This window comes from Salvelinus alpinus, chromosome 6 (assembly GCF_045679555.1).
Source record: "Salvelinus alpinus chromosome 6, SLU_Salpinus.1, whole genome shotgun sequence".
Lineage (NCBI taxonomy): Eukaryota > Metazoa > Chordata > Actinopteri > Salmoniformes > Salmonidae > Salvelinus > Salvelinus alpinus.
This window is the reverse complement of record NC_092091.1, coordinates 51,771,636-51,798,232: the sequence shown is the minus strand read 5'-3', so window position 1 is coordinate 51,798,232 and position 26,597 is coordinate 51,771,636. Positions and strand designations below refer to the sequence as shown.

The 26,597-nt window shown below is 40.3% G+C and overlaps 1 protein-coding gene across 3 annotated transcripts in view; it reads right to left on the bottom strand.

The window, feature by feature from the left end:
- Positions 1-2,353: 2,353 nt before the first annotated feature.
- The window catches only part of LOC139578835 (tetraspanin-5-like), a 29,106-nt gene continuing 4,862 nt past the window's right edge, over positions 2,354-26,597 (bottom strand). The window contains exons 2-11 of one of the 3 annotated variants that reach the window (XR_011675627.1): positions 26,029-26,079; positions 24,736-24,882; positions 19,981-20,151; positions 12,317-12,442; positions 11,420-11,467; positions 6,766-6,882; positions 6,393-6,458; positions 5,505-5,566; positions 4,961-5,006; positions 2,354-4,687 (exon numbers count right to left, since the gene is read on the bottom strand). Coding sequence is in view for 2 of the 3 variants with exons in the window: in XM_071406916.1 (XP_071263017.1) it covers positions 4,994-5,006; positions 5,505-5,566; positions 6,766-6,882; positions 11,420-11,467; positions 12,317-12,442; positions 19,981-20,151; positions 24,736-24,882; positions 26,029-26,079 (735 nt within the window). In the remaining variant the exon portion in view is untranslated. Of the gene's footprint in view, positions 4,688-4,960; positions 5,007-5,504; positions 5,567-6,392; positions 6,459-6,765; positions 6,883-11,419; positions 11,468-12,316; positions 12,443-16,827; positions 17,906-19,980; positions 20,152-24,735; positions 24,883-26,028; positions 26,080-26,597 lie in introns of those variants that run through there. The other 2 variants (XM_071406916.1, XM_071406917.1) reach the window with 2 other exon arrangements.

Here is a 26,597-nt window from a genome sequence, read left to right as displayed (position 1 = left end):
TAAAAGGGACGCAGGCAGGGATTAAAAATAAATCTATAAAAATATAGGACAAAAAACACATCACGACAAGAGAGACAACACAACACTACATAAAGAGAGACCTAAGACAATATTATAGCATGGCAGCAACACATGACAACACAGCATGGTAGCAACACAACATGGCAGCAGCACAACATGGTAGCAGTATAAAACAGGGTACAAACATTATTGGGCACAGACAACAGCACAAAGGGCAAGAAGGTACAGACAACAATACATCACGCAAAGCAGCCACAACTGTCAGTAAGAGAGTCCATGATTGAGTCTTTGAATGAAGAGATTGAGATAAAACTGTCCAATTTGAGTGTTTGTTGCAGCTCGTTCCAGTCTCTAGCTGCAGCGAACTGAAAAAACGAGCAACCCAGGGATGTGTGTGCTTTGGGGACCTTTAACAGAATGTGACTGGCAGAACGGGTGTTGTATGTGGAGGATGAGGGTTGCAGCAGATATCTCAGATAGGGGGGAGTGAGGCCTAAGAGGGTTTTGTAAATAAGCATCAACCAGTGGGTCTTGCGACGGGTATACAGAGATGACCAGTCTACAGAGGAGTATAGAGTACAGTGATGTGTCCTATAAGGAGCATTGGTGGCAAATCTGATGGCAGAATGGTAAAGCACATCTAGCCACTCAAGAGCACCCTTACCTGCCAATCTATAAATTACGTCTCCGTAATCTAGCATGTTAGGGTCATCTGAATAAGGGTTAGTTTGGCAGCTGGGGTGAAAGAAGAGGCATTACGATAGAGGAAACCAAGTCTACATTTAACTTTAGCCTGCAGCTTTGATATGTGCTGAGAGAAGGACAGTGTACCATCTAGCCATACTCCCAAGTACTTGTATGAGGTGACTACTTCAAGCTCTAAACCCTCAGAGGTAGTAATAACACCTGTGGGAGGATGGACATTCTTCTTACCAAACCACATGACCTTTGTTTTGGAGGTGTCCAGAACAAGGTTAAGGGCAGAGAAAGCTTGTTGGACACTAAGAAAGCTTTGTTGTAGAGCGTGTAACACAAAATCCGGGGAGGGGCCAGCTGAGTAAGACTGTATAATCTGCATTGAAATGGATGAGAGCTTCCTACTATGTTGTTGATGTAAATTGAGAAGCGTGTGGGTCCTAGGATTGAGCCTTGGGGTACACCCTTGGTGACAGGCAGTGGCTGAGAGAGCAGATGTTCTGACTTTATACACTGCACTCTTTAAGAGAGGTAGTTAGCAAACCAGGCCAAAGACCCCTCAGAGACACCAATACTCCTTAGCCGGCCCACAAGAATGAAATGGTCTACTGTATCAAAAGCTTTGGCCAAGTCAATAAAAATAGCAGCACAACATTGCTTAGAATCAAGGACAAGGGTGTCATCATTGAGGACCTTTAAGGTTGCAGTGACACATCCAAAACCTGCGCGGGTACCAGATTGCATCGCAAAGAGAATACTCAAGAAAGCCAGTCACTTGATTATTGACAAGTTTTTCCAACACTTTTGATAAACAGGGCAAAATAGAAATAGGCCTATAACATTTATGATTAGCTTGATCTCCCCCTTTAAATAAAGGACAAACCCGTGGCTGCCTTCCAATCAATGGAAACCTCCCCAGAGAGGAGAGACAGGTTAAAAGGTCAGAGACAGGCTTGGCGATAATAAGCAACCTTAAAGAAGAAAGGGTCTAAACCATCTGACCCAAATGTTTTTTGGGGGTCAAGTTTAAGGAGCTCCTTTAGCACCTTGGACTCAGTGACCGCCTGCAGGGAGAAACTTTGTAGCGGGTAGAGAAAAAAGAGGGAGGCGCATCGGGGCTAGTCGCATTAGAAGGGGTGGGAGATGAGGAAATGTTGGACGGGCAAGAAGGCATGGCTGAGTCAAATAGGAATCCTGACTTAATGAAGTGGTGAGAGCTCAGCCATGTGCTTCTTGTCAGTAACAACCACATCATCAACTTTAAGTGACATGGGCAGGTGTGAGGAGGGTTTATTCTCCAGGTCTTTAACCGTTTTCCAGAACTTTTCCAGGGTAAGACCCACAGAGAGAACTGCTCCTTAAAGCAACTAACTTTGGCCTTCCGGATAGACTGAGGGCCCTTATTTGTTGGATCTTGATCAAATACAGTTCCAAAGCAGCACAATCGTAAACTGAATCAATCTGGTAGCCTCTTAAACTAGTCTAACATACCAGCTGACAGTCTTATAGGCCGATGTCCATTCTCTTCTTACATTGGCAGATTTTTTTTTTTTTTTTAATAATGATGAATTGGCCGGTGGTTAATGGTCAACGTGTCAACAAACATGTTACCCTTTTACACAAATACATGAATGAATCACCTATCAGACCCACTTTAATACAAAGCAGCATACATTTATTTGGACATATTTACAACTTCTCACTATCCAGTTATTTACATGATTTAAAACACATATGACATGAAAGTACAGAACATCATGATCACACCTATGGCACAGGGAAAATGTTTGTTTTTGTGTTTTGTGAGATGGCTCCGTGAAAAGTACAACCTACATGCAGTCCCCAAGAAAATCAAAAAGTCAGTTTTTACAAAATATGTGATATTCTTACTCTATACCCCAAATAGGGCCAGATTTACTTAGAGTGTGCACCAGTGGAGGCTGCTGAGGGTAGGACGGCTCAAAATAATGGCTGGAATGGAGTGGTATCAAATGTGTTTGATACCATTCCATTTACTCCATTCCATTCACTCCATTCCAGCCATTATTATGATCCATCCTTCCCTCAGCAGCCTCCATTGGTGTGCACCAATCGACTGTTTGCACCTATTAGTTCAATCACATGAAGAAATTTGTTGTTTTATTCTAATGAAAATATTGCCTTAGGAAATAAGGGCCACAGCGTCTAATGTAGCTTTTGCACGTCTTTTGAGGATCTAGATTTGAGATCAGAGGTCACTTCAATACATGGTTGTGGTCACCTCCATTTCAATTCAGAAAGTTTATTGAAATTCAAAATAGCACTTGTAAAGTCTTGAATTGTTAGTCATGTCATTCTAAATTGAAATGGTTTTGACCACAACCCTACTTCAATCAATACAATGTGGTCTCACATAGATGTAATACAAATATCTCAGTTCCCTCTTAAAATCTGCTGGTGAGAGTGCAAATGTCGTCTGCTTCCAGAAAGCTAACCAGCTGGTGATGTGCTGTGTGCCCGCCAAGAACATTAGGTTGGTGAATATCAGAGAAGTCTCATCCAAGCAGGCAAAACTGGTTGCAATGTCATTTTGATGACATGGTCAGGTTTCATAAGTAAGTTTTGTTATTGTCTTTTTATTTACATTTTATTCATTTAGCAGACACTCTTACCCAGAGCAATTTAGAAGAGCAGTTAGGGTTATACTTTTCACTTAGTCGGCTCAGGATTCGAACCAGTGACCTTTCAGTTACTGGCCTAAACGCTCTTAACCGCTAAGCTACCTGCTGACCCTATTGGGTTGTAATCTGACCAAATAACAACCAAAATATTACTCTTTCCCATGACCTCTTGATGTCATCATGAAAAAATATGTCTTTGCCTGGTTATACTGTAACAGAGACCGTTCGGTTGCATCTGGAAATATGAAGTCTCAACCATACAACCACAAAATTATGCCATTAAGACGACATTTGCCAAATTTTTGCCTCAGGGGATTCTTCTGTTGAAAAAATTCTGACAAAACAGAGAAATAAACTAATAACAGCTAAAAGTCAATCAAAATTCAGTAAAGAACCTAGTTGGGTTTTGATACCTCACCTTTATGGGGCAACTGTTATAAATTGAACACAACAATGAAATACAACACTTGTGGCTGAAATAGAGTTAGTTCATGGTTCTTGCTAGTCTTCTTATTGCTAGTCAATAGACAGGATGTGTGTGGTATTAGCAAAACGAATACTCTTTAAAACTTGTTCCCTCTTTAGAAACTGAAACACTTAATTACGAGACTCAAACTTCATGAAGCATAGATGAATTCTGCCATGACATGACACCAAGCACATTACCTAATGATAGTTCATCATGTCACTTTATGACCAACGACATCACAAAACACAGTCATTAATTTAAATGTAACTTACTAAAGATCCCAAATTGCTGCATGATATTGTAATGTCATGCTATACTGTGTGAAGTGTCACAAATTGGTTTAGGGACCTGTCCCTAAACCAATTTATGACACTTCACACAGTATAGCATGACATTACAATACATGTTACTGCTACAGCTATGCAGGCTTTATAACACAGTGTGCAAAGTGCTACCCAACCAATTCACTCCATACTGGTAATCTGACTTATACTGTACAATACATCAGACATTATAACAATAAAGAATACAGGTAGGAGAACGAATGCCCTATGAATAGGCATGCAGCGCATTTACAGAACGACCTCAGCTCTATACTGTACATGACCAGAGCCATATAGATACATATGTATGGCTCCCTTATATACACATATGTATACATATGGCTTTGTACACGACCCTTCCAGGCAGTGTTTGACACTGCATCAGTGAGACATATAAAAACAAATTCTTACAAAAGTATTATATACAGAGCATAAAGGAAGCAGCGAGACTCTTCATTTTGTACATTTCTCAAGTGTCCTGATCGTCTCCCTTTAGAAGGTGGCAAAACTCAAGAGATCTGCATGGGAGATACGAAATCAAATCAATATTTCATTTAAATGTATGGATTAAAATATTTCATTTAAATGTATGGATGAAAGATGCAGGTCAAAGTATGGTAGTTAATCTTAAGGACATATATTTCAATCAAGAGAATACAATCGTAGCAGGGAGGACTTCTTTCACTGTTATTTATCAACTATAGTTTTATTGGTTCCCAGGTCTTTAATAGATGAGATTAAAAAGATTCTGGAGTCTAGAACGATTGTAGAACAAGCGTAAAGGGGCTTACCTTCGTTACAACCTTTTGTTTGCTTGAGATGTTTCAGGTAAACAAACTGATGTGTGACGGGGAAAGAGAGGAAAGTGAAAATAAATTAAAAGTGCACTCACCAAATCCTGGATTTATAATCCTGGTTGTATTTAAATGTTTTTTCAATACCTCATCTCTAAGCAGAGTGATTCAACAAAACGTCAACAGAATTTCATCCCTTAGCACTGGCTATGACCACTAGGTGGCATAACTATACTGAAACCACACTTTTTTGTTGGGTTTAAAGGAAAACTCCACCCCAAAATATGTAACTTTCAAAATACAGAACTCTGCAGCATCATATGATTCAAAATGCATCATACAGGCCAGATGTTTGTATTTTTAAAGTTACATATGTTGAAAACTTGATTGCTGACATGCAAAACATTTTGGGGACTATATCATCAATGGACTAATGAAACAAATACCAAAATATAGTTTTGGGGTGGAGTTTTCCTTTAACATGGAAGTAATTTTTTTTGATAAGTATATAAGTTTTTAAATAATCAATTGGGGTTCTTACCAACTCTCTCTCACTACTTCAATGTCGCTCACTAGATTCTGTGCTAAACAGATCCCAAAAATCTGAAAAAGGGCACAAAGATTAGGTGAGACATCTCTACTTTTGAACGGCTACTGTGGTGATAGATCTAGTTGATAGATCTAGATTTCAGTGTTTCATGGTCAGTTTTATGATCAGCAATAGTTTGTTTAATGTCTAAATTCTAGTCTCAGACAATAGCCTAAGTCATCATTTAGTATCATTTTGGGCGGCAGGTAGCCTAGTGGTCAGCGCTTTGGACCAGTAACCGAAAGGTTGCTAGATCGAATCCCCGAGCTGACAAGGTAAAAATCTGTTGTTCTGACCCTGAACAAGGCAGTTAACCTACTGTTCCTAGGCCATTATTGTAAATAAGAATTTGTTCTTAACTGACTTGCCTAGTAAAATAAAAATAAAAATAAATAGTAGCAAGTAAAATTCACAAGCATAGTCAGCTATGAACATAAAAAGCAGAGATAAACAATGTTTCAAGACATCTTAAGAAATTGATCATTGACACCACTATCAAATTTTTTAAAAACTGTCTATTTCAAGTTACAGTCCATTCCCGTGACAAGTCAGAGAAAACACGATGTTGAAAGTACAGCCCCTTAAAGCTACATTCTGGGATTTGAAAAAACAACAAAAGGGTTGTTTTGTTTTATTATACATCTGAGGGATGGGGGTTGGGAAATGTAACCCCTCTCAAATTCATAGACAGCACTCTAGATGCAAGGTCTGACAGTCCATGACATCTACATGATAGTTTCAACCATATATGTCGTTAGTTCACATTCTTCGTGTTTGTAAACAATGGAATAATGAAACCTTGGAGGGGATTCAACCCATAGAACGTTGTCGACAATGTACCTTTTAAAGCCAATGTTACCGCACACGTGGAGATCGCATCCAAGGTAAACATGGCAGATGTCGGCTCTATTGGAAATGATCTGAATAGGTCAAGTGCTCCATAACGCAGCTTTGGATTGATTTCCGTCCCTTATATTTTGCATTATGGTGAAGACAGACAGTTGTGCTAAACTCATGAGGCATTTATAAGTTATACATATACAGTGAGCTATATCAATGTGTAAAATATCAAGAATTTAAATGACCATTGAACAGCTTCTCAAATCCCAGGCTTTAGCTTTAAAACCAAAATGCACTGAAAGCAGACACAGGTAAAACCAGAGTTCATACTCCGGTGTATTTGGGGATTATGTATCAGACATTTGTTCCCAACCTGTAGTAAAGCAATTCCTATGAAGATCCCTGCCACCACTGTCAGGTTGTCTTGAAGCCACTTCTCAAACTGAGGCACACAGCCTTTGATGTAGATAAAGGTCATCTGCTCCGAGTCCTAACACAGCAGAGACAAAACAAAACAAAACAATGACCTTTAATGCTAACATTTTTATCTTACAGTTCATAATTTAATTGGTATTTACTCTGTTATCAAGTGTAGCTCAGTTGGTTAGAGCATGACGCTACCACCACATATACAAAAAACAGTTACTATACTAGAAGTCGCTTTGGATAACAGCGTCTGCTAAATGGCATAGCTACTTTAAAGTATTGTTATATTATTATGTGAATTGTACATCAGGTTAATCATGCTTCAGTAGCCTAGATGTTAAATGTCAGCTTTTGTTAGCCACCTTATTAGTCACCTCAAGTGTTTTCACGGGCACTATAGGGTGAAGTTTCTCCTACATGTAGATATAGATCTAGGATCAGCTTCCCCTCCCCAATCCTAAATGCAAAACTGACCAAAGATCAGCGTGTAGGGGCAACTTCACCCTGACTTGCATGCCATATACAGTGAGCTCCAAAGGTATTGAGACAGTGACACATTTCACAACATTTGTTGTTTTGAATTGTGAATAAGGATGAGTGAGAAGATGAAAAAAATATGCGTCTGTAACTTTGTCACTCATCATTATTCACGATTCATTAAGGATTATCTGTACTCATGGTAGCATCCACATGAATGTAGAAGTGTTAAGAAACATATTATATTCTTATTAACAATAAAAGTGACTCCAAAATGACCAAATACATTATTTACCATTAATTTCTATTGGGCACAAAAGGATCTGAAACACAACCAAAACAAACAGCAAAATCATCCAACAAGTGTTTAGACCACAAGCTTGATGTAATCATTGCGTGCTAGGAATAGGAGACCAAATATTTAACTTTTGATTACTTTAAACTCCTTTAAGCACAATTAGGGCTGTGACGGTCATGAAATTGTGTTAGCCGGTGATTGTCAAGCTAATAACTGCCGGTCTCATGGTAATTGACCGATAATTAACACATTTAACATCTACTGGCATCCATGCATAGCCTACAAGCCACTGATGCAGACCTTAGGAACATCTACACTTTAAAAAGTCTAAGAAATCCATGTACTATAGCCTACACCATCACAATAAATCCATTATTTATTTTATACCAGTCTAAAGAAACATGATATGAAGAAAATGTAGTGTGTTTCAGAAGAACAGAATAGCATACTCTGAGTTGTCCTTATCTGGCTTATCTTATTTTATCTGGCTTATCTGGCTATGCCATATGGCTGTGGGCTACACTAGTTCATTTAGCAGACATGATTTGCTTTGAATTCCGTGGCATTATTTTAGATCATTTTATATAGTATGAAGATAGCTGAATAAAATAGAAAGGATATTTTCTCCAAATTATTTGGGGGGGTGCGCTATTCTGTGTTGAGAGGTTAATAAAGAAACAGGTACTCCTATATGCTTAATTTAGAGTTATTTATGTAACTTTAGTTGTGAAACAAACATTGGGCTATATGTTTAGATTTTTTAAACATTCTAAGGCTGCATAATGCGACTCTAATGATGATTTGAAAGGCATGAGCTCTGTTTTGTTTTTTGCACAGGCTGTACACACTTCATCAGTCTTTCAAAATTTGACAAGCACTGGATAATGCATCAAATTTCATGGCGGCATACTTTTTGTGTGGCTATAATGCCCCCTAAACAAATCCATGCCTTTTGCGACCAGTAGCTGTTGTGCCCTTGGGCTGAATATAATAATTATAATTCCCTTCTCCCAGCTGGGCGCTCCGAAGAACCTCTCACTCTCTGTCACCTGATCGGGTCTTTCTCACAGGCTACAAGTGAAGACCGACACATCGGGGACGCAACTGTCCTTCTTATCTAACTCCGAAGCGCAAATTGAAGATATTGGAAGAACTGTCCACATTTACTTTTGTCAATCAACAAGAGAAGTAGGCCTAACGAACAGCAAACGCACAACCTACTATCCCCCATAGAACAAAAGTTGACCTATTCTATTCTGTGCAGGAAATAAATATTCCCAGCATAGTCTGGGACAGTTGTGGGATGCGATAGATCCCAAATTAATTAATATCCCAAACACTAGCATCAAAAAAACTTTTTAAGTAATGACGCAATAGATCAGAACGTTTAACTTAAAATGTTGCTAAACTATTAGGCTATTTCTTCACATTATAAGCTCAGCAATGCGCCATGGCATTAGGCTATACGCGCAAATGTTCCATTAACAGGAAAACACCATCCTCAAACGAGACTGCAAATGCGATTATGCATGTAATGCTTTTATTATAAATGTGTATTTTAAATGGTTAAAATTATATTGAAACTCAAACTTGATACTCACTCGCTGCATATGTATGCCAGTTAGGCTCTACACCTGTTGTAAATCAGATTAATGTGCTTAACTTTAAGAAGTTATATGGCCACTTGAGTTGTGATACTGTCACGACCGTCGTATGAATAATTGGACCAAGGCGCAGCGTGAGTAGAGTTCCACATTTTAATGATAGTGAAACTTCCAAAACAACAAAGATATAATGATCGTGAAATACGTAGCGCACATAGGCACTCATACAAAACAATATCCCCCATAGCAGGTGGGAAAAAAGGACACACTAAGTATGATCCCCAATTAGAGGTAACGATTATCAGCTACCTCCAATTGGGAACCATACACACACACCAACATAGAAATATAATACCTAGAAACCCCCCTAATCACGCCCCGACCCACTACACCACAGAGAACCCCGAGGGGTCTCAATGGTCAGGGCGTGACAGATACAAACGTTGGGCTATATGTTTAGATTTTTTATATATTCTAAGGCTGTATGATGCGACCCTAATGATGATTTGAAAAAATGCCTAGAATTTCCCGGCAGCAAATATATCATTCACAAGGGATAGCCTAATATTGTCAACCATCAGACTATTCTTGATTTAATCTTGTCTTTACATATACTAAATAATATATGTGTGAATTCTTATTTATTTAGAATGGACCATTATCATGCACCTGTCTCGAAGCAGGGGCAGGAGAAAAAAATACATGTCATCTATGCACTTAAATAGCGAATGGAGGATGCTATTCCCATTGTTAATCTTCATGCCATCCTGTTGTAAAGAGAAGCAATGTGCTTAATATTAGAAAAGTTGAGAAATAAATATAGTAGGCATAGCTTATAGAAAGCTGATGGGATCCTCCTCTTTTTAATAGAGGCCATCACTCTGTTTTCTCACGCAATTGCATAGCCTATAAAAATGTAGCACAACATGAGCTCATGGGTTCTCGTGAAGTGTTTGATTAGATATTCGATAACATTTGCTTTGGTGTCAGAGTGATTAGAGGGACAATAGAGTGCTGAGTACCAGGCAATTAGCCAGTTTGGTAGGCTACTAATGACCATCAACAGCATCAGAGCTTGAAGAAGGCTAATTACCATGACTAAACGGTCACGTGGAATTTGACTGCCATCATGACTCATGACCGCCGGTATGGCGGTAATTACGGTCACCATAACAGCCCTAGTCACAATACTTTTTGGTCCCCCTAAAATGGGTGGACTATGTACAAATCGTGCTGCAATTTTTAAACGGTTCCCCCGATATGAATAAAAATACCATCAAATTAAGCTGACAATCTGCACTTTTAACCAAAAATGTTTGTATCATTTCAAATCCAAAGTGCTGGAGTACAGAGCCAAAACAACAAAACATTTGTCACTGTCCCAATACTCTTGGAGCTTACTGTATCTCACCAACTGGCCATTCCATGAACATCCTGCAGTTCCCTGTGTCCTTTTGTTGAAATACCTTCCCTGAACTGAATCTTATCAAAACAGTCTCCAAATTTATGCTTTTCAGTTTGAGGGTAATGTTTGGAAAATAAATACACCCCTTCCTTACATTACTCTCTCTCCCATGGTACTTGGCCAAAAGCACATTTCTCCACCATGAGTAATTCCAGGCAACCCATAGTACTGAGGGAACCAGCTGTTGTTAAATGGGGGCTGGGAGAGTGGTGATGGACTGTGAGACCAGTGTTGTGACTTAGACTTGGGTGGAGTGCAGTAAGAATTACCTCATCTAGCTCAACCAACCTGCCAATGGCTAATGGGAAACAGTTTTCTACGATTCCTATTTCGCAATTCCACTGTTTTATTTTGAGGGCTGCCTTTTGATGAAACAACCCATCCCCATGCTGTGGAAAAAGCTCCCAGAGCTTGCTTCCAAGTGAACAGACTGCCATAATGTTGGATTCTGGGGCTGTTTGTATCAAGTGTCTCGGAGTAGGAGTGCTGATCTAGGATCAAGTCCCCCCTTTCCATGTAATATTATTCATTTTAATCCAAGAGGCAAGACAGCAGGTCTCTGAAGAACGTTTTCCCCTATACTACTCAGGCATTGCACCAGCCTCACTGTGTCGGCTCAACACTAATAACAGCAACTTTCAAATTAGAATATAGGTGCAGACTCTTGGATTAAGTACTTCACAGCATTTCCAGGAATCTCAAATAAGTTACTGTTGGGAAATAACATATTTTCTGCAATAAGAACGATTCAACTCACCGCTTTAGCCCGAATGTCGTAGCCACACTGGGTGTTAATGACATCCTCCTACAATATAAAAGAGAGGATATTTATACGGTATATTCACAGCATTTGCCTAATTGACTCAAAACCAAACCTGCGACAAGTTTGCAAACAGTAGATAGAAATGGATGTAGGGGCTGCTAAAACTGGGGTTGTTAATGAGCTTGATATAGGCATATATATTGACCTGTATAGTAAGCCAAACCATTAGTTATTTTTCAAATATCATGGATAATGTCAATGTCAAGGACTTGCACGTGCTTGTAGGCAAGGAAATGTCATTTGAAGAAACATGCCATCTGGTCTTGTTGCATGCAAAAAAAAAAGAGATTTCATCATAAACATCTTCAAATAAGGTTCAGCTAGGGTTATGTAGCCTATTTGTGTGCTGTTTGGCTGTAGTATGAGTGAGTTCTGTGCAGCACAGGCTAGTTGTGTCCCTCCTTGTTTGTATTGTATGAGTATGATTTATGGTGACGTAAAGTTAGCCACTGTGAGACGTTAGCCCCTTAAAAAAGGACATGAGCTAAGATAGGACATTCTGTTCGGCAGCCTCTGAGAAGTCTAAACACTGCGATCTGAATGCTGTAATCTAGCCAGTGCGTTTGACTTAGAGTCTACAACATGGCTTCTGACTAGGCAGAGAGAAACAACTAGGACGGTGTTGAGCTTTAACCTACTGACTCTGCTAAGTGTGTTCGCAGGCCACTTTACTATTTCAATTGTATTGGTATGCACTAATGCAATACGCTGGTGTCTGGACATTAGAATGGGGTATTTTATAACTGAAGTACTGACTGAACAACTCCAATAAAAGCTGTCTGTACTTCAGAAGATAGTGGGTATAGTTCAGTGAAGTGAGAGAACACGTACTGCGGGGTCTTTGGTGCAGCATGAAAAGGGGACTCCGCACTTCTCGCGACTTGGGTTGGAATCAGTGCAGTTGAAGTAGATGTTCAAGTTCCAGTCGTCTGCCCCAAAGGCTCCACAACACTCCCACTGGAAAGGCCAAAGAGACAGAACAACATCCTTTTAGACATCAACAACGTCTTATGCTGAGCTTAGACAAGGAACGCAAAAACTGTCATACCAGTCAGACAAGAAAGCAAGAAAGAGAGTGACGGCAAAAGCAAGCTAGCGCAACGGTATGAGTTGCTATGGTGATTTCAGTAAACAAACTTTGCAAATCAACATCAGGTAGGAAACAAAGCTATGGCACACACCAAAAGTTGAAATATTTGAACTCTGGCGGCAAGTTTCGCCTCAACAGCATTTACCGTCATGCTCTCATTGAAAACAATGACATCCGGTTTGCAATCAACCTTGTACCATATAAACGCAGCATTACTGAGAGGTAAACATTGCATTCAGTAACACACATAATTGAATTGCTACTAGCATCACAGTGGCTGTGGCCCTTACATTACTTTCCATTAACCTAGGTAGGTAGTTGTCAATCCACATAGACAGTTTTATGTGCATTTGGTTATTTAGCTAGCTAGGTAATGCTAGCCAGAAGCTTCTGAAAATAACTAGACCAATAACCCATACATGCTGTTAAAAACTGTGAGAGTTGATTCACAACATGTTCATTTGTATTTTTTGTGAATTATATATTCCAAGGCCATTAAAGTCACATGTGGAAATATTTCAGGTGCACCCAGTGGTGTAGTGGTGCCTGAAGAAGTGGGTATACATTTCCCAAATGGCCCACCCTGAAGGAAAGGTCTGAAAAAGTTTATGCTTAAAAAAAAACAATTTTTTAATAAAAAAAATTACGCTATAAAGTGCCTTCAGAAAGTATTCATACCCCTTGACTTGTTCCACTTATTTTTCACCCATCTACATACAAAGTGAAAACATGTTTTTTGAAAAATGTGTAAATTGATTTAAAATGAAATGCCTAATTTACGTAAGTATTCACAACCCCTGAGTCAATACATGTTAGAATCACCTTTGGGAGCGATTACAGCTGTGAGTCTCTCAGAGCTTAGCACACCTGCATTGTACAATATATATCATTTTTTATCAAGCACTATCAATTTGGTTGTTGATCATTGCTAGACAGCCATTTTCAACTCTTGCTATAGATTTTCAAGCTGATTTAAGTCAAAACTGTAACTAGGCCCCTCAGGAACATTCAATGTCGTCTTGGTAAGCAACTCCAGTGTATGGCCTTGGGTTTTGGTTCTTTTCCTGCTGAAAGGTGAATTTGTCTGTTTTTTTTTTGTCTGTTGGAAAGCAGACTGAACCAGGTTTTCCTCTAGGATTTTGCCTGTGCTTTGCTCTATTCTGTTTCTTTTTAACCTAAAAAACTCACTAGTCCTTGCCGATGACAAGCATATCCATAACTTGATACAGCCACCACCATGCTTGAAAATATGAAGAGTGGTACTCGTGATGTGTTGGATTTTCCCCAAACATAATGTTTTGTATTCAGGACATTAAGTTAATATCTTAGGCACATTATTTTTGCAGTTTTACTTAAGTACCTTATTGCAAACAGGATGCATGTTTTGTATTATGTGTATTCTGTACAGGCTTCCTTCTTTTCACTTTGTAATTTAGGTTAGTATTGTGGAGTAACTACAATGTTGTTGATGCATCCTCAGTTTTCACCTATCACAGTCATTAAACTATGTAACTGTTTTAAAGTCACCATTCAGCCCATGGTGAAATCCCTGAGCGTTTTCCTTCCTCTCTGACCACTGAGTTAGGAAGGACGCCTGTATCCTTGTAGTGGCTGGGTATATTGATACATCATCCAAAGTGTAATTAATAACTTCACCATGTTCAAAGGGATATTCAGTGTATTTTTTATTTGTATTTTTACCCATCTACCATTAGGTGGTCTCTTTGCAAGGCATTGGAAATCCTCCCTGGTCTTTGTGGTTGAATCTGTGTTTGAAATTCACTGCTCGACTGAGGGACCTTACAGATAATTGAATGTGACTTGTTCAGCAAATTTTTACTCCTGAACTTATTTAGGTTTGCCATTGAATACTTACTGACTAAAGACATTTCAGCTTTACATTTTTTATTAATTTGTACAAATTTATAAAAACATAATTCCACTTTGACATTTAGGGGTATTGTGTGTAGGCCAGTGACCCAAAATCTCAATTGAATTCATTTTAAATTCAGGCTGTAACACAGCAAAATGTGTACAAGTTTAAGGCGTGTGAATACTTTTTGAAGGCACTGTAGTTTTTTTTCTAGATTTTACTCTTAAAATCACACTTTAAAAAATAATAGTCCACAACAATGCTTAAACCATATCAGGAGACCATTTTTGATGTCAGTGAAAAATATACAAAATAGATTTTTTTCAACTGAACACGGGCAACAGACCATTTGGCTAGTGGTGTTTCTGTACTGTAGGCCTATGACAATGTAAGGAGCTGTTGGTGGACTTCAGGCCTCCATTAACATCGACGGGGCTGAAGTGGAGCAGGTCGAGAGTTTCAAGTTCCTTGGTGTCCACATCATCAACAAACTATCATGGTCCAAACACACCAAGACAGTTGTGAAGAGGGCAGGAGACTGAAAAGATTTGGCATGGGTCCCCAGATCCTCAAAAAGTTCTACAGCTGCACCATCGAGAGCATCCTGACCGGTTGCATCATCACCTGGTATGGCAACTGCTCGGCATCTGACTGTAAGGCGCTACAGAGGGTAGTGTGTACGGCCCAGTATATCACTGGGGGCAAACTTCCTCACATCCAGGACCTATATACTAGGCAGTGTCAGAGGAAGGCCCAAAAAATTGTCAAAAGACTCCAGTCACCCAAATCATAAACTTTTCTCTCTGCTACCGCACGGCAAGCGGTACCCGAGCACCAAGTCCAGGATCAAAAGGCTCCTTAACAGCTTCTACCCCCAAACCATCAGACTGCTGAACAATTAATCAAATGGCCACCTGGACTATTTACATTGCCCCCCCACTTTGTTTTTACACTGCTGCTACTCGCTGTTTATTATCTATGCATAGTCACTTTACAAATTACCTCACCTAACCTGTACCCCCGCACATTGACTCAGTACTTGTACCCCCTGTATTAAGCCTCATTATTGTTATGTAATTTTCTTGTATTACTTTTTGACTTTATTATATTTAGTAAATGTTTTAACTCTATTTCTTGAGCTGCATTGTTGGTTAAGGGTTTGTAAGTAAGCCTTTCACAGTGTTGTATTCGGTGCGTGACAAATACAATTTGATTTGAATGTAGGCCCACAGTCAGCGGCGGCTCACCCATTAGGGCATTAGTGGCCGTGCCCCACTTGTGATTGGTCCACAAAAAATAAAAAAACTTGTGATAAAAAAGTTACACTATTTTTATTTTAAAATATATATATGTAATTCATGGATTGGTGACTGCCAGCAGTAGCAGCTTTGCCTCTGTGGGCGCATAGGCCGTGCGAACATTGCTTGGATTGTTTTGCCAGCTATTTGCTATGAGGGGGAACTACCCCAAAGCACTGGGTGTATCACAAAGCATGATCAATTTAATTAGCCAGCTACAGTAATTTTGAGAAACATTGAGAAATATTTTTATGTTTTCAAATTAACCAGTTATCTACCTTTAAAAATCAGCTAGCTAGCTAGCTAGCACCCATGCCAATTTCAGGTCTTTATAAATTCATATGAAAGTTAACTGGCTAGCGAATCATGCTTTGTGTTTTCACTTATTGCATCTGCATGCTTGTTGCGTTCTCCCTGGTGCACTTGTTTGTTTGTGAGCTGGCTGCTCGTTCTAAATAGCATAATCTAATCTGTTCAAAACAGCGGCAGTGGTCATTCGGTTTTTGACATGCAAAAGTGAAATAGGTCTATTTATACTGTTGTTCAAATGCACAGATTGCTTCATACAGTATATATTTTCTAAGAAACTAACGGTAGTTAAAAACTTGGCATCATGTTTTTGTCATGCTCTTTTGTTGACAACTCCAACCACCTCGCGTCACTGATATACAGCCAATCAGCAGCCACCGCTGCCCACACTTTGCTTTAACAAATGCCCTCCCGATTGATACAAATCATCATGATATCATTCTGCCTACTTTGCAGTGAACATTTCATTGGGAAGGTTTATTGGGGTCTGAATTGCGCATCGCAAAGATTCAACCAAGACTCCGGACCAAACTTTTGTTGCCTTAGTTAACTTTTACTGATAGATATCATAAGTTGAAAGGACATAAAGCCATTTTTTTCATCAAATAATTGTTAAAATTCAAACAAATTTTGCTATTTGATTTTTAAGACCCCTTGAAGTAACAAAAAACAATATTAAAAAAGTATTTAATTAGCATTTGTATTTGGCCTTACTGCTATTAGCCCATACAAACTGTAACGATGTGCAGTGAGAGTCGGGAAGCAAGTTCAGGGAGTGAGTGTTTTAATAAATAAACACAACATAATACAAAATAAGAAACACGGACAACGCACAGACATGACACAGAAACAATAACACCTGTGGAAGGAACCAAAAGGAGTGACATATATAGGGAAGGTAATCAGGGAAGTGATGGAGTCCAGTTGAGTGATCACGTGCAGGTGCGCGTAATGATGGTGACAGGTGTGCACCATTAAGAGCTGTCTGGTGAACAAGAGGGCGGAGAGGGAGCACACGTGACAGTACCCCCTCCCTGTAGCGCGGCTACAGCCGCAGGACGCCGACCAAAATGACAATCCCGGGGATCAGGAGCGGACCAGTCACCTCTGCTGAGGCGAGGGAAACCTGTCTGTCCGGCTGAGACGCGGGAGCATGGCGACCTAGAGCACCGGAGAGAGCAAACGTGACGGTACCCCCTCCCCGGCGCGTTCAGCTCCAGCCTCAGGACGCCAACCCAAGGGACGATCCCGGGAATCAGGAGCAGACCGGTCATCCCTGCTGATGCGCGGGAACCTGTCGCCGGCTGGGACGCGGGAACCTGACAGACCAGCTGAGGCAGGGGAGCCTGGCAATCCGGCTGAGGCACAAGAGCCTGACGAAGCAGGGGAGCCTGGCGATCCGGCAAAGGCTTAAAAGTCTGACGAGCTGGCTCAGGCAGTGGAGCCTGGCAATCCGGCTGAGGCATGAGAGCCTGACGAGCTGGCGGAGGCAGGGAAGCCTGTAGCGGCCCCCGGACCCGACATCATTCCACCTGACACAAAAAAAAAACACTCCCTGATGCTTACCTTAGGTGAGGGGTTATTCTTGAACGATGTGCGCTGAGAGTTGGGAAGCAAGTTCAGGGAGTGAGTGTTTTAATAAATAAACACAACATAATACAAAATAAGAAACACGGACAACGCACAGACATGACACAGAAACAGAAACAATAACGCTTGGGGAAGGAACCAAAGGGAGTGACATATATAGGGAAGGTAATCAGGGAAGTGATGGAGTCCAGGTGAGTGATGACGCGCAGGTGCGCGTAATGATGGTGACAGGGGTGCACCATCACAAGCTGCCTGGTGACCTAGAGGCCGGAGAAGGAGCACACGTGACACAAACGCATTGAATAACAGATTCCCTAAATGGAACAACAGATAGTCCCAATCAAAAGGAAGTTTGTTCTGAAGTGTCTGTCCTGTATCTGAGATTTTTTTAAATCCTGATCTTTCTTATATTACATTTGTACATGTATTTTACCCCTTATTTTTGTCACTAAACAGTCTCCATATATAAACTCAGCAAAAAAAGAAAATGTCCCTTTTTCAGGACCCTGTCTTTCAAAGGTAATTCGTAAAATTCCAAATAACTTCACAGATCTTCATTGTAAAGGGTTTAAACACCGTTTCCAATGCTTGTTCAATGAACCATAAACAATTAATGAACATGCACCTGTGGAACAGTCGTTAAGACACTAACAGCTTACGACGGTAGGCAATTAAGGTCACAGTTATGAAAACTTAGGACACTAAAGAGGCCTTTCTACTAACTCTGAAAAACACCAAAACTAAGATGCCCAGGCTCCCTGCTCATCTGCGTGAACGTGCCTTAGGCATGCTGCAAGGAGGCACGAGGACTGCAGATGTGGCCAGGGCAATAAATTGCAATGTCCGTACTGTGAGACGCCTAAGACAGCGCTACAGAGAGACTCACCAGACATCACCGGCAACAACGTCGCCTATGGGCACAAACCCACCGTTGCTGGACCAGACAGGGCTGTCGAAAAGTGCTCTCCACTGTCGAGTCGCGGTTTTGTCTCACCAGGTGTGATGGTCGGATTTGCGTTTATCGTCGAAGGAATGAGCGTTACACCGAGGCCTGTATTCTGGAGCAGGATCGATTTGGAGGTGGAGGGTCCGTCATGGTCTGGGGCGGTGTGTCACAGTATCATCGGACTGAGCTTGTTGTCATTGCAGGCAATCTCAACGCTGTGCGTTACAGGGAAGACATCCTCCTCCCTCATGTGGTACACTTCCTGCAGGCTCATGCTGACATGACCCTCCAGCATGACAATGCCAACAGCCATACTGCTCGTTCTGTGTGTGATTTCCTGCAAGACAGGCATGTGTTCTGCCATGGCCAGCGAAGAGCCCGGGTCTCAATCCCATTGAGCACGTCTGGGACCTTTTGGATCGAAGGGTGAGGGCTAGGGCCATTCCCCCCAGAAATGTCCGGGAACTTGTTCCAGAGTGCTCAGGACCTCAGACTAGGGTGAAGGTTCACCTTCCAACAGGACAACAACCTTAAGCACACAGCCAAGACAATGCAGGAATGGCTCTGGGACAAGTCTCTGAATGTCCTTGAGTGGCCCAACCAGAGCCCGGACTTGAACCCAATCGAACATCTCCGGAGAGGCCTGAAAATAGCTGTGGAGCGACATTCCCCATCCAACCTGACAGAGCTTGAGAGGATCTGCAGAGAAGAATGGGAGAAACTCCCCAAATACAGGTGTGCCACGCTTGTAGCGTCATACCCAAGAAGACTCAAGGCTGTAATCGCTGCCAAGGATGCTTCAACAAAGTACTGAGTAAAGGGTTTGAAAACTTACAGTTGAAGTCGAAAGTTTACATACACCTTAGCCAAATACATTTAAACTCAGTTTCACAATTCCTGACATTTAATCCTTGTAAAAATTCCCTGTCTTAGGTCAGTTAGGATCACCACTTTATTTTAAGAATGTGAAATGTCAGAATAATAGTAGAGAGAATGATTTATTTCAGCTTTTATTTCTTTCATCACATTCCCAGTGGGTCAGAAGTTTACATACACTCAATTAGTATTTGGTAGCATTGCCTTTAAATTGTTTAACTTGGGTCATAACCTATCAGGTAGCCTTCCACAAGCTTCCCACAATAAGTTGGGTGAACATTTGCTAAATGTGTCATTATGGGTTAGTGTGTAGATGGATGAGGGAATTATAATTATTTTTATCCATTTTAAAATAAGGCTGTAAAGTGACAAAATGTGGAAAAAGTAAAGGGTTCTGAACACTTTCCAAAGGCACTGTACCTGCGTATAGCCCCCAATACACCACTGGGTGCACCAGTACATTATTAATCTTATCACACAGAAAGACAGTTGTGAAAAGATAACTGCACTTACGTATTCTTGGGTGAAATCTATGAGATTCTGTAGGTCAATGTCATCCCGGTACGCCCGGATGTTGTTGTTGATGAAGAAGTTGAGCTGGTCCTTTATCCAGTCCTTGAAGACGAAGGCCAATACTCCAGCTGTCAGCTCCAGGAAGAAGATGATCCCCAGGAACACAGAGAACTGGAACAGAGTGACATTGGCCAACACTTAATATGGGATACCCAGCAAGAAAAATTGGTTCAAATCACTTAATGATCAGGTTGTATACTGGTTGCGATAGGAGCTTTTGTAAATGTATTTTTATTATTATTTTTAAATTGTGTCCCATCTCCACTCTTTGGAGGACAAAAATAACTTTTCGTTTTTTTTGTTACATGTACATTCTACACACGGTTTACATAAATGGCACTTTTTTCACAGTAGTTACACAGCAAGAATATAGTTATTTGATATGCATTATATCTGGATAGATAATACTTAAACACATTCCGTATACATTATATATCGTGTTTTCAGTCATAACTATTATAGAATATGAGATTTTAAACGCACCCCTCAGCTACTCTCAGTCCATCCCACCTATCTCTGTAAACCACACTCTTATGATTTCCATGTGCCATATATTTTTCAACTGTGCTGTGACGTTTGACATAAATTCTGAACTTTTCTAATCACTTAGTATCTACAGATTGTAAATTAAAGATTAATATTTATAATAAAATTATTATTATATTGTTGACTGATTGCCTTTGGCTTTCCAAATCTCCCAACAGTGCTAAACGTCATTATAGCAACCAGAAAAAATGTCCTTTAACTGGTTGTTATCTGACCAGATTACAAACAAAATATGATGTCTTTCCCGGACTTGTGTCATGACGTGCCCTGGGTGGAGGATCATAGCCCCCCCCCCCCCCCTCTCTCCCCAGTTTTATGACTTAACGACAGGTCGTAAATCCCTGGAAGGGACCTCTCCCCCTTTGGACATGCAGTATGGGGAGAGGGGATTTCACAGTGGAACAAAGAGTTTCTCTTTGTTCAACTCCTAATCCCCAAAATTGGAGGATTAAACAATATTTCTATTTTTGAGAATATGGGAATGGTCTGCGGGTATTTAATAAACAAAGTTGTTTCATTTGGTGATCTCATGAAGGACAGGAAACACACATAACTGTATCTCTTAGTGTACATTTCCCGGCTGTCAGGTTTACATCTAAATATTGTGAAACATATGTGATTAAACATGAAACTATTTGTGGAAAGATGTAATGTGATGTTAACCTTCTAAATGAGAAAATATAGGTTTTCATATAGTTAACCACATCAATGGCCACGCCCACGTGAGAAAAGACATTACGTTGGCGTCATGGACCGCCCTTTTCTCTGAAGTGTATAAAACACACTCCTGATGAAATTCACATTAGACTAGAAAACATGCAGCTGAAGCTACAGTATGTGTGAAATTGGTTAAAACTACAAGACCAGAAGCCCATACCACACGGAGCATTGGCTACACGGCTGGAAATAGTTCAACTCTGAGACTATCGATCACTACAGAATAAGTGAGAAATTCTAGACAAACGAATTACTAGTCTGCAGCTAGAAATGACGTAAACCTAGAACGAGAATACCGACAACCGCAGAACAACATCTATTCTAACATTCCCGAATGGTATCTATACTAACCACCTACGACTTTGATCTTCAGGGAAATGCAACCAGAGACTTTTCTGTTGACTCTCTCCAGCAGATGGACCGGCGACCACAAAGAGAGACAGCAAGACATACACTCGTAAATATGTAAATTGCTATTTATTTTCGAATGAGTGGTCGTTCATGTAAACTATTAGCAATTTCTAACTGTCTTCACATTTAATGATAGTCCAGACATGACACTTGGTTATGACATCATGAAAAAATGATGTGATCTCTACAACCAGCAAACCAGTTAACAGCCAGGACATGAAGTCATTATGTTTTCGCATTCCAACTTTTCCCCACTGGATAGAAGCATATCACAGTATATGAAACATGAACAAATGCTACATATTTGTAGATAAAGCAACTGAACTTAAAAAACCCCAGAGCTAATCAACACTGCCAACCAAATATATTATGCAAACACATTAGTAATCACTGTTGTTGTTTTGAAGCTTTCTACTATCAGCTACCCCTTCCATCACCCAGTTCAAGAGAACCCGGGGGTGTAACCAAGCCATCAGAGAGAGAATGAATCTATTCTGGACCTCTAACAATTCATTGCCAATCCATTCAACATTGCATTGACATTTTCTAAGATGTTGCCTTGGTTTATAAGACTCAATATAAAGCTTTTTGTCATAAACCTAAACCTCCCTTTCATCTACACTCCTGGAAAAAAGGATTCTGAAAGGGTTCTTCGACTGTCCCCATAGGATAAAGCTTTTTGGTTTCAGGTAGAAGCCTTTTGAGTTCCATGTAAAACCCTCTGTGGAAAGGGTTCTAGATGGAACCAAAAAGGGTTCTACCTAGAACCAAAAAGGTTCTTCAAAGGGTTATCCTATGGGGACAGCCGAAAGAACCCTTTAAGGTTCTAGATAGCACCTTTTTTTCTAAGAGTGTACCATATTTATATCAAAGGCCCACCAATCCCCAGTGGGAAAAACAATTCTGGTTGTTAAACTGGTTTTCTGGTTGAGAAGTCATCATATAACCAGATTACAACCAAATGGTCTGTTACCCAAGGTCTCTTTCATGACGACATCAAGAAGTCATGGGAAAGATTTTGGTTGATATCTGTTCAACCATATTACGACCTGATAAAGACACCCTTTTCTGGTTGTTAAAAAGATGTTAACAAAACGTCCTTATACAAACTGACCTAACCATGACTTCATAAAAGACATCACAATGTAATAAAATACATAATTAAAGACATAATTGCGAGCAAAAATTCACCAGTCCAAACAAAACAAAAACAGACACTTGCTCCGTAAAGCTGTGTGCTCTGGTTTAGTACACACATTGTAGTGGACCTACAGTTGAAGTCGGAAGTTTACATACACCTTAGCCAAATACATTTAAACTCAGTTTTTCACAATTCCTGACATTTAATCCAAGTAATAATTCCCTGTCTCAGGTCAGTTAGGATCACCACTTTATTTTAAGAATGTGAAATGTCAGAATAATAGTAGAGAGAATGATTTATTTCAGCTTTTATTTAATCACATTCCCAGTGGGTCAGAAGTTTACATACACTCAATTAGTATTTGGTAGCATTGCCTTTAAATTGTTTAACTTGGGTCAAACCTATCGGGTAGCCTTCCACAAGCTTCCCACAATAAGTTGGGTGAATTTTTTGGCCCATTCCTCCTGACAGAGCTGGTGTAACTGAGTCAGGTTTGTAGGCCTCCTTGCTCAAACACGACTTTTCAGTTCTGCTCACACATTTTCTATGGGATTGAGGTCAGGGCTTTGTGATGGCTACTCCAATACCTTGAATCGGTTGTCCTTAAGCCATTTTGCAGCAACTTTGGAAGTATGCTTGGGGTCATTGTCCATTTGGAAGACCCCTTTGCGACCAAGCTTTAACTTCCTGACCGATGTCTTGAGATGTTGCCTCAAAATATCCACATCATTTCCCCCCACTCATGATGCCATCTATTTTGTGAAGTGCACCAGTCCCTCCTGCAGCAAAGCACCCCCACAACATGATGCTGCCACCCCCGTGCTTCACTGTTGGAAAGGTGTTCTTCGGCTTGCAAGCATCCCCCTTTTACCTCTAAACATAACGATGGTCATTATGGCCAAACAGTTCTATTTTTGTTTCATCAGACCGGAGGACATTTCTCCAAAAAATACGATCTTTGTCCCCATGTGCAGTTGCAAATCGTAGTCTGGCTTTTTTATGGCGGTTTTGGAGCAGTGATTTCTTCCTTGCTGAGCGGCCTTTAAGGTTATGTCGATATAGGACTCGTTTAACTCTGGATATAGATACTTTTGTACCTGTTTCCTCCAGCATCTTCACAAGGTCCTTTGCTGTTGTTCTGGGATTGATTTGCACTTTTTGCACTAAGGTACGTTCATCTCTAGGAGACAGAACGCATCTTCTTCCTGAGCAGTATGACGGCTGCCCGGTCCCATGGTGTTTATACTTGCGTACTCTTGTTTGTACAGATGAACGTGGTACCTTCTGGCGTATGGAAATTGCTCCCGAGGATGAACCAGACTAGTGGAGGTCTGCAATTTTCTTCTGAGGTCTTTGCTGATTTCTTTTGATTTTCCCATGATGTCAAGCAAAGAGGCACTGAGTTTGAAGGTAGGCCTTGAAATAAATCCACAGGTACACCTCCAATTGACTCAAATGATGTCAATTAGCCTATCAGAAGCTTCTAAAGCCATGACATCATTTTCTGGAATTGTCCAAGCTGTTTAAAGGCACAGTCAACTTAGTGTATGTAAACTTCTGACCCACTGGAATTGTGATACAGTGAATTATAAGTGAAATAATCTGTCTGTAAACAATTGTTGGAAAAATTCCTTGTGTCATGCACAAAGTAGATGTCCTAACCGACTTGCCAAAACTATAGTTTGTTAACAAGAAATTTGTGGAGTGGTTGAAAAACGAGTTTTAATGACTCTAACCTAAGTTTATGTAAACTTCCGACTTCAACTGTATAATTGCTTGGTAGGGTAGGGTTAAGTATTGACAGGGGGAGGAAAAATACTTCCAATGTTATGTCATATCAATGTAAAATATAATGGTCTCGAATAAAAAGGAGAACATACAAACTTGAGAAGGAAAGAGTTCTCCCTCAGTGCTCCGATGCAGCCGGCAAAGCCAAGGATAAACATAACTCCTCCCACCACCAGGAAGAGCCAGACGGGGTCAAAGCCCCCCAGGTCTGTGATGGACGAGATGTTGGAGAGCACACCCTGGAGAGAGAGAGAGAGAGAGAGAGACAGAGAAAGAGAGATCACTAGATATAATTGACTCATGAAGAGTCAATTAGTCATGTTATTTATTCATAGTCAATCATGTCAACTGTTTTATAGAGTTTGAAACATGGAGCTTGAGCAATGGAGACCTTATTGGACATACAAAAATGATTCCACTCTAGGACTCTCATAACAAAGACATGAGCATTTTGGGCTCCCGAGTGGCACAGCGGTCTAAGGCACTGCATCTCAGTGCAAGAAATGTCACTACAGTCCCTAGTTCAAATCCAGGCTGAATCACATCCGGCCGTGACTGGGAGTCCCATAAGGCGGCGCACAATTGGCCCTGCGTCATCTGGGTTTGGTCGGGGGAGGCCGTCATTGTAAATAGGAATTTGTTCTTAACTGGCTTGCCTAGTTAAATAAATAAAAAAACATATACATGCATGCACGCACACATCCACACCAGGATATGTACACGCACACACATATATGCATGACAGCTTGGAAATATGAGCCAAAAGAGGAGAGAACACAATGAAAAAATGGGTATCCCTAATAAATACAAATGAACCTGTGAATGTGTCCAATCCATTCAGGAGCCATTGTGAAGTCACGCCTCCCACTGGAAAACTCCAGTGTTTTCACTTTTTTTTTTACAGAAATTATCGCAGTCAGGGCAGATGGATGTGGAACACTCTTTAACATGGGTCAGTCTCGTCATATACTTATAAACCTGTGATCTATTACCATGGCACATGATACTTATTTATTGGTAGAACAGAAATAATAAATAACACTAGGATCTCTTCTGTAACACTTAAAGCCTGCAAGTATAATGCTTTATAACTTGTTATAAGCATGTATATGAGCCTTTATAATGTGTTATAAACAGGCTTATAATGTTGTAAATCTATGTATGAACATTTTAACTGACTCAAATTGGCTGGTATTTAGTCTATATTATTATTAAATAATTATAAGACATTATGCTCAAAAAGTCTTACAATGCATTATAACTGCATCATAATGCACTATACCTGCAGACACTTGCAATGTGTTTCGAATTCTTTGAGCAGTCAGCTAGCAGATTATTAGTTATCTAGAGGATACAGGACACCCAGGGATCTCAGCTGGACTCACCTTCTCGCTCCATGCCCAAAGCCCTATGCCAAGGAATGCCACTCCAAGTAACTGTGAACCACGAGAGAGCGAGTGAGAGAGAGAGAGAGAGAGAGAGAGAGAAATAAGTATTTTAGATATGACTTATTAATATAAAACTAGAGCCATCCTCTCTGGCTTATCGACTGAGTTGTGGTTTAGCAAAGTTATTACACCATTAATCAACCATCAAGACATGGAAAATGTACACAGATATGCTGTACTGAATATTGTTGGGGTTAACATCAACCAATTATTGCTCATATGTAGGAGGATTCCTCAAAAAAATTTGCCAGGAATTTAGAACTGCCATAACTCTATGGAGTTGGACTAATACGCAAAATTGTATAACCCTGAAATAATGTGAGCAAAAATACTACAGCACAATAGCCTCCTGCATTTCCATCAATGCATACTACCAATACCCGTAAAAGCTATTGATGAGGGAAAAACTGTACAGGCATTTCATTAACTGGGTTATCATCTTGTGCTAAAGCACATGGACTGAACCACTGTTTATGTTGTCTGACACAATAGTCGTCACAGTATCC